This window comes from Chrysochloris asiatica, unplaced genomic scaffold, assembly GCF_000296735.1.
Source record: "Chrysochloris asiatica unplaced genomic scaffold, ChrAsi1.0 scaffold00004, whole genome shotgun sequence".
NCBI lineage: Eukaryota > Metazoa > Chordata > Mammalia > Afrosoricida > Chrysochloridae > Chrysochloris > Chrysochloris asiatica.
Window position 1 is genome coordinate 25438583 of NW_006408522.1, and position 8989 is coordinate 25447571.

The window sequence follows — 8989 nt, forward strand, 5'->3', positions numbered from 1 at the left end:
TGGAGAGGTTACTCAGGTGGAGACAAACTGGAAAGGCTTATTTCTGGGTCTAGCAGGTCAATAGAGCTTTGATAAAGTATAGAATTTCAAATTTCAATATTGCCATTTAGAGCCTAGGAAACCCCATGAGCAGGCATAGCAGTATGAAAGTATTAAGCCAACAGAAGACTAGGCTATATGACTGGAGCACCGGACATCTGTAGTGAGAAACTGATCCTAAGAACATAGGTTGGAACCGTCATGTGAAATGGGAATATGAGTATAGACAGAAATGTCTGATTTGCCAAGAGTGGGAAAGCATTGGTAATGTTGAGGGGGATGGTGATGTACTCAAAGCCTTTAAGAGAAAGGTCACAGCCACGAAGTGTCTGCAGGGCAAGTTGGGTCCTGTACAGCTGGGCGAGGGGTGGAGCCAGCGTAGGTGCACTGGGCTGTGATGAACTGGAGAATGCAAGTCCTGTCTGAGGGGACAGTCACCACCCATCTCCAGTCAACTGTTGCCATGTAGAATTGGAGTCCTGGTGTAGTGCTGGAGGAGGAGCATCAGTCTGCTAACTACAAGGCTCATGGTTCAAACCCACCAGCCATTGCTTGGAAACCCTATATACAGTTGCTATGAGTTGGAACCAACTCGACAACACTTAACAACAACAGAGTTGAGGCACATTGGGGCTAGGTTTTTTTTCCAAAGAAGTCACAAAACTAGAGTCTTATATGAGTTTGTCCTGGTTTTAATTCAGAACACTTAAAAAGCACTTTATGGATTGAGAGTAAGCTGTTTCACCAGAGTGGCCAGTTAACAATCTCTGTACTAGGAAGATTAATTTGTGTGCAGGTCTAATTGGAGAAAAGGAGTAGCAAGGGATAGAGAAAGCAATTAGGAACTTCTAGGAGAAGGACATCATGTTTGGCAAGGTAGAGGGTCAAAGAAAAAGAGGAAGACCCACAGCGAGATGAATTGGCAAAATGGCAGCATCAATGGGCTCAAAAGTGGCAACAATTGTGAGGTTGGCCCAGAATCAGGCAGTGGTTCATTGTGTTGTGCATAGGGTTGCTATGAGTCGGTATTGACTCGATGGCACCTAACAACAACAACAAGGTAAAAATAGGAGTTCTGCTGTGGTGCTGTGGCTTAATGCACTGGACTGCAAGTTTGGGGGTTCAAGCACACTAGTCAGAACAGACACCCCAGCACTTAACAACTACAACAACAGGTAAAAATAGAGGAGTCCTGGTGTGATGCTGTAGAATAGGTATTGGGCTGCTAACTACAAGGTTGGTGGTTCAAATACCAGTTGCCCCTCAGAAACCCTACATAGGGTCGCTATGAATCCAATTGACTTGATGGCACTTAACAACAATAACAACAACAACAAAAGGTAAAAATAGAGAAGGTCTGAACCTAGATGGAGGCCGGAAAAATACAGACAGAGGGGTAGGCAGAGCAAGTTGGAGTTAAGAACACAGGCTGGCAGTACCGTCAGATGATGTGATGTGTTTTAAGCATGAGATGGAAGAGATAAAAGCATCACAGATGGTTTAAAACCATTTAAGAGTAAATTGGAGATATGGTGCCCTTTACCTCTAAATACATGCTTTGAGTGACTGTTGTTGTTGTTGTTGTTGTTGTGAAGTACTGTCGAGTCGATTCCGACCCATAGCGACCCTGTATAGAGTTTCCTAGGAGCAGCTGGTGAGCTTGAACACACCAACCTTGCAGTTCAAATGGCTTTGCAGTCTGGTGCATTAATCCACAGCGCCACACCAGGACCCCCCTGAGTGATTGTTAGGAAAGGGATATTCTTTTACCTAGTCATAACATGATCATTGAAAACATTAATACAGTACCATATTCTAATTCATAGTCCATATTCAAATTTTGCCAGTTCTAATAAGAGTATGTATTGGTTAATATACTGAAAATGTATCTGCAAGTAGAAGTTAAAGAAACCCTTGGAGGGGAATAGTAGCTCATAGCATTACATGACAGTCTGCTCCCTGACTGCATCCCTAGCAGGTGCTAAGTGAGACTGATGAACCAATAGAGTCATGTCTGTGGGGTCCCATGTCTTCTGCCCATACACAGGATAAGGATGCAGTCATACTTGGGAGAAAAGTCTATAGGAGAAGACGTGGGCTTAGGGAAGCCAAGGTATTCTGGAATGTAGATGTTCTACACAACAAGAAGGCCTACACAACAAAACCTTGCGAATGATCTATAGTGAAGTCTACAGGAAGGAGACCAGAATTCCCATTAGAAAGGTCTGAGAAGGTGTCTTGGAAGAGACAGGATTTATGTTGAGTCTCTAAGGAGAGGCAGAGTACTCAAGAAGCTCATGCTCTACAGAGACAGAGAGTTATGGAAGCACTTGTTTTGATGAAATATAATTGTAACCCTGGGATTCAGGCTTGTATATAAACCAGTTCAAGTATTTGTAAACATAGTGACCTGATGGAAGATATCAAACAATAGTATAACAGAGAGACCGATTATAAACTTGACTTGGATAACAAGTATTTGCCATTTTCTTAGCTATAGACGGTTACTTTGAAAAAGAGAATGAGAAAATTGCTTAACAAGGGGACACAGTGCTGAAAAATACGTTTTCTTTGCTTTATTTAGCAAAATATGAACTTCAGTAATATTTCTAATTTTCCCCCCCCCTTTTTTTTTTCCATCTTTCAAGAGAACTGTTATTATTTAACCTTTAATACATTTGTATTTTCTTTTCAAGGTGAGGACCAAGGACCATGTGTTTGATAATGTTGGCCACCTTATCAGATATCACATGGATAACAGTTTGCCAATTATCTCTTCTGGAAGTGAAGTAAGCCTTAAGCAACCAGTGAGAAAAGAGAATAATCCAGGACTTCTGCATTCCAACAAATGACAATGTTGAAATGCCATCAAACGGATGTTTCAAGAAACTCCATTTTGTGTCAGGTTACAAAGAAAATTCAAACTCCAATTTGTCTTAGGAGACCAAGCAAAGTTGGATCTTGTATCTAGATAAAATAGAACGCTAACTGCGCCCTAGCATCTTTTACAAAACAAAGACCAGAAAACGGGAAGCAGACTGGCCCATTTGGAAAAAAAATGATACATACGCACAGATGTCACTTTTTAAGGTCACACTGCATTGATAACAAGTTAAAAGCACAATTAAACCTTCACATGGTAGAGACAACTTGAATGAACTGCTGGCCAGTGGTATGTGCCTTTCAACTTGATACTTGGGGGCATTTTCATATTGGGGAGATTCATTCTAAGTGTCTTCATGTTCTATAACTATAGAACCATTTGCCAAAAAAAAAAAAAAAAGAAAAAAAGAAAAACAGGTTTTCCTTGCTACAAAAAATATTAAGCAAATTGCCTGAAAACTACTGACTTTATTACATTATTTTTCTGTTTAGAAGCACTTTCCCAGCAACATCAAAAAAATTTGACACTGAATACAGACTGGGTCTATGCCAGTGGAATTGAATCAAAAGTCACTGAAGGTGTTGGTCTGTTTCATTGGTCTGTCTTATTTGCTGGGTAAAGGGTTGGGGCCCAAATTCTCTGGCCTGGTATTTCTGGTATGAAGCTGAAGAGGTCAAATTTATCAGTCATTTCTGATTTCATCATATTTCTCCTCCTCCTCTTCTCCAAAACAACTTCATGACAACATGGACTTAAAAGTTGGGAAACAAATCCAGTGTTCTTCATACTGAATATCCAGATTGGCTCCATTCTTATTTGGAGTACTGAATTTATTTGAAACTATAGATAAGCATGTTCTTGACCAACTGCCCCTGACTCCTAGACCCTCACCTACATGTATCCTCAGTATTGCTTCTAGAAATGATCAGACAAAATGCAGAAGGAAGGAAACACACTGAATGAAACAGTTGGAAAGACCCAACCATAAACTTAGAGCATAGTTAAGCATTGTCTAGAGGAAAGCAATGGACTGGGGCTCAATGGCCTTGGGCTCTGAGTCTTATTAATGTGACTCTGAGTAAATTGTTAAATTTTCTGGACTCCAATTTTTTTATCTACAAAATTATGGAGCAGGCAAAGTAAATTTAGAGGGGCATTCCAGCTCTTACATACTATGAGCTTTAAAGGGCAAGTTTTGTTAGAGAATGATGCTAATGCCCAGTCTGAATAGTTAAGATGAAATCCAGCTGTTTGGTGTGTATTTGTAGTGACAGGTTGAATGGCACACTGAGATCAAAATTCAGAAAGTTTAGATCTCAATCCTTTTAGTCTAAAACACTGAAGTTTTGGAATAACATAGATATGATAGTTGTTGTTGTTATGTGCCCTCAAGTCAGTTCCTACCCATAGCGACCCTGTATAGGGTTTCCAAGGAGCAGCTGGATGGCTTGAATTGTCAAACTTGCAGTTCAAATGGATTTGTAGTCTGGTGCATTAACCCACAGCATCACACTAGGACTCCAATGGATATAGTACAGGTGGATTTTGTTGATTTGTCTGGCAGACTACTGCTTCAGTCCAGTACCTACCTGTTACGGCCATTACTATAGTGTGTGTTTTTATCCTCAGTTCCCCAGACAATTGCCTTTTTTGTTGTTGTTGTTGTTAGGTGCCATCGAGTCAGTATCAACTCATAGCGACCTTATGCACAGCAGAATGAAATACTGCCTGATCCTGGGCCAACCTCGCTACTGTTGCCATGCTTGAGTCCATCGATGCTGCCACTTGGCCAATCCATCTCGTTGGGTGTTTTCCTCTTTCTCTGACCCTCTACCTTTATTTGGCTATGTAGGTAAAACTTAATGGTCATTGTTGTTGTTAAGTGCCATCGAGTTGGTTCCGACTTATAGGGTTTCCAAGGAAAAGCCAGTGGGTTTGTACTGCTGACCTTGTGGTTCGAAGTCCAGTGCTGATCCTACAGCGCCACACCAGGAGTTCATATAAGCTTCATAGTTGTGATATATTTACTAAGTTTGAAATAAAATATGGAAAATGTCTTTTGGATAGAAATCAAGCACAATTGAACTCTACTATTTGAATGTGAAGATTTATTATTTCATTTTACTTTTACTGCTATTGCTTTCTTAGATAGACCTGTTTCCTCTTATACAACTAGGAAATCATGTATTTTTCATCAGTTTGTTGAATATACCTTAGTTCTCGATAATTTGTTCTAATAAAGGAAGCCGCATGGGTATAAATAATAGAAAACTGTAAGAAATCCAACCATCATGATCAGAGAGAACAGGCTGAGCAGTGTTAACTGGGTCACAAGAAAGAAGAGTTTCTGAAGAAAACAGATGCAAAGAGTCTAAATGATGGGGCCAGTACCCATGGATTATCAGTATTTGACTGTAGTGGGTATAATAGTTAGATGAGCAAATACTTGTTACAAATACTACAGATACAATGAAAACAAAACCTCACAGAAGTAGAAATGTTTGATTGCATGCTACTTTTCTCTCACATTCTTACCTTCATTTGTTTTAAAGTGGGAATCCATTTGCCTATAAATAACTGTAAATGATTTTATAATAAATAAATGAGTATTGCTTTGTGACAATAGACAGTATATGTCTGATGTTTGGGATTTGGGAAGTTTCTAATGCATAGGGTGGATCCAGGATCTTGGCAGGAAACAGATGGCTCTCTCAAATTGGGTAATTTGAGGAGAGTTTGATCAAAGGGATTACTTACAAAGTTGTAAACAGAGTACAGCGGAACCACTGGGGAGTGCAGTGCCCTGGGGCCAACGAAGGGGCCAGGAGAGGGAGCCCTTTCAGAATGTGGAGAGAGCTGTTTGGAAGAAACACTTTTTAGGAGCTGTAGGCTACAGTGAGGATGACATCAGATGGGCATAAACTAGCTGGCTCTTTTCTACTGCTTTCTTTGATCTCCTGCCAGGATTTCCCATTAGTCTAAGTGACTTGAAGCCAGAGAGTAAGGGAGTTCCTTCATGCTGTGCCAAAGGTGAACCTCCCAGGACCCTCCCTCCCTTCACTTGAGCTGAGTCATGATTTTGGCAGTGGCGGTGAAGATCAATGTTTCCTGAGGTCTGAAGCCGATTGGAAAAGAGTGGAGAGGGGATCTGGAAAAACAAACCAAGCACATCCAGTGCAAAGGATTTTGAGGGGTTCAAGCTTCTAAAAGCGTCAGAGGGTTTCGATTAGCCAGTAAAGTAATGTGCAGAAAAATAAGTACAGATTTTCGGGTAGCCAAATATGAATCACAGAAAAAATGCCAACCTTTTCTTATTAAAAACCAAGTAAGTCCTGATCTTGAGTTGTTAGTTACTTTGCTCTAGAGCAACTTCTAATACATTTCAGCCTTGCTAAGATATCTTTAATCCTTGACCTTCCTGTTTCTTGTGAGTCTATCCACTAGTTTTGCCATTTTCTCACTTGTAATTATATATTGGAAAAATAATGAATCTGATCTTGCTACCGTTTATGACTAGAATTATAGATCCAATTCTGGATTGGGATTATTTGATCATTGCTTAATAATCAAGCACATATGTGAACTATGCTATCTGCATGTGTGGGGAATATTTAAATATACACATGAATTATTAATCCTCTTGAGCTTCTTGTTTTATACCAGGTAAAGAAAGAGGTTTTTACTTCTTTGGCAAGCATTTAATCTGTCTATAGTCTTCCTAATAGGACTGAAGGACTCATTCATGTGGGCTTTGAAGAGGAGACTGACAGGCCTTTCTTTCTCTGCCTGCTGGCAAGTCCCAAATTCCTCTTTCTTGATCTGGTAATGGTTGAGTGCCGTCAAGGTGGTTCTGATTCATAAAGACCCTATATTGTCAAGGCTGTAAATCGTAAAGCCTCATCTTTCTCCCGTGGCGTGACTGAGATTCAAACTGCTGACCTTTCAGTTAGCAGCCCAATTTATAACCCATTAGTTACCAGGACTTTTATCTTGGGATAATAGTTGTTGTTGCTAAGTACCCTGGAGTTGATTCCGATCCTGCACCAGGTTTCCGAGGCTGTAAATCTTTACAGGAACAGAAAGCCTCATCTTTCTCCCGTGGAATGGCTGGTAGTTTCGAACTGCTGACCTTGAGGTTAGCAACCCGATTTGTAACCACTATGCTACCAGAGCTCCTTAGTATCCACCTTTATTTTCTATTGCTGCTGCCTGGAATTAGTCCTAGCCTAGAACTCACTGATTCCTGCTGTCATTTGGTCTGTTAGGCTTCTCAAACGGGGATCTGAAAGAGGATGTGTTAATTATTCTCCGTTAGTGAATCCAGACTATCCTCCTCCCTCCTGTTCTGCCCTATGCCCCAATATTTAATCCCTGTGGTCTGCATCATGATATACCTGGGTGGCACTTGGCTACCCAGAGGTTCCTTGGAAGAAAGTCTTGGTGATCTGCTTTGGAAAAATCAACCATTGGTAACCCAACGGAGCGCAGTTCTACTCAGACACACATGGCTTCACCATGAGTTGGAATTGACTAAATGGCAAATGTTTGTTTGTTTGTTTGCCTGAATCACAGGTGATCTCTAGCCAATATTCCCCCTTTCTTCACTCTAGCTGAGCCATGATTTTGGCAGTGGCAGTGAAGGGAAGATCAAGATTTTCTGAGGACTGAAATGTATGTATTTTGGTGGTGGGGTGGTGGTGATGGGATCTATTGAAATAATGTTTTAAAATTATTAACACAAAATTATGTATGAAGTGAGTGTTAGGTGTACTTTGGGAAGCTTTCCTACAAAAGAAAGGGAAATAAATTAATTATATGAGGGTGCTTGAGAAAGCTTGTGGAAAATGAAGTTAACAGGTAATGGGAGAAGCTCTCCCAGAAGTCCCGTGGATCTGTGTCTTGCTACAAGAGTATTTGGACGGAACAAATCTGGAACTTACCACCTCCAGCCTCAGGTCACACTCCAACCTCCTCCAGGCACAATCTCTCGGCCATCCCATTTCTGGGACCAGTTAAATAGCATTTTGTTTTGTTTTCTTCATCTCCTTCTCCTTCCCCACCCTGCCCCTCCTCTCCCTCTCCCTCCTCCTCCTTCTCCCCCCCTTCTCCTCTTTCTCCTTCTTTCCAAATTCTTGACCATTCATGAACTCTCAGATCCATCAGAATTATATTGTGCCAAAGTGGAGGTTGGACTCCAGTTGTGGCACTGTTAGATCAGCACTGGACTGCCAACCACAAGGTCAGCAGTTCAAACTCACCAGCTGCTCCTTAGAAACCCTGTACATGGTTGCTGTAAGTCAGAACCAACTTGATGGCATTTAGCAACAACAACAACAAAGTGAAAATTGGTATCAACTGTCTGGTCAGCCTGCATCTGAGGGCCTCTTATACCAACTTCTTTCGAGGCTCCTATTTTGATCATACTCTCGAACTTCTTCACCTGTCCTGGGACTCTTCTTCCAGGAACAGGTGAAGAAGTTTGAGGGTATGAGAGTGTGGAGAGTTTCTGTAAACTGCAAAACTCTCACAGCGCCATGCCTTCCTCCATGATGGGCAGAAGTATCCCAAGATGGTGGTGGTTGTGTGCCACTGAGTCAGTTTGGATTCATAGTTACCCTGTATAGGGTTGTGGAGACTGTAAATCTTTACAGGAGAAGAAAGTGTCATCTTTCTCCCAAGAGGCAGCTGGTAGATTTGAACTACTGACCTGGCAATTAGCAGCCCAATTCATAATCCACTATTTATAGCCCTGGACACTACGGAAGCCATCCTGGCCCTGGAGAAGAATCTGAACCAATTCCTGTGGATCTGTACACTGTGGGTGCTACCCTCACAGACCCCCACCACTGTGACTCTCTGGAGAACCATTTCCTCCACAAGGAGGTGACAATCCTCAAGAAGATTGGGGACCACCCACCAGGTGGGGCTGGGGGAGCATCTCCTAGAGACACTCCCCTCAAGCACCACTAGGAGCCTGCAGAGCCCGGGAATCTGTGAGGGACCTTCTGCCTGAACCTCTCCCACCAGTCACAGAGGCTGTTTCCATCACTGCCCTGAAGCTCCTCC

General features: G+C 41.8%; 1 protein-coding gene across 1 annotated transcript in view; it reads left to right on the forward strand.

Moving 5' to 3' along the window:
* The window catches only part of SHC4 (SHC (Src homology 2 domain containing) family, member 4), a 193739-nt gene extending 190848 nt beyond the window's left edge, over positions 1-2891 (forward strand). Inside the window, 1 exon segment of the mRNA XM_006831677.1 lies at positions 2736-2891. Within this exon segment, the coding sequence (XP_006831740.1) occupies positions 2736-2891 (156 nt within the window).
* Positions 2892-8989: the final 6098 nt, after the last annotated feature.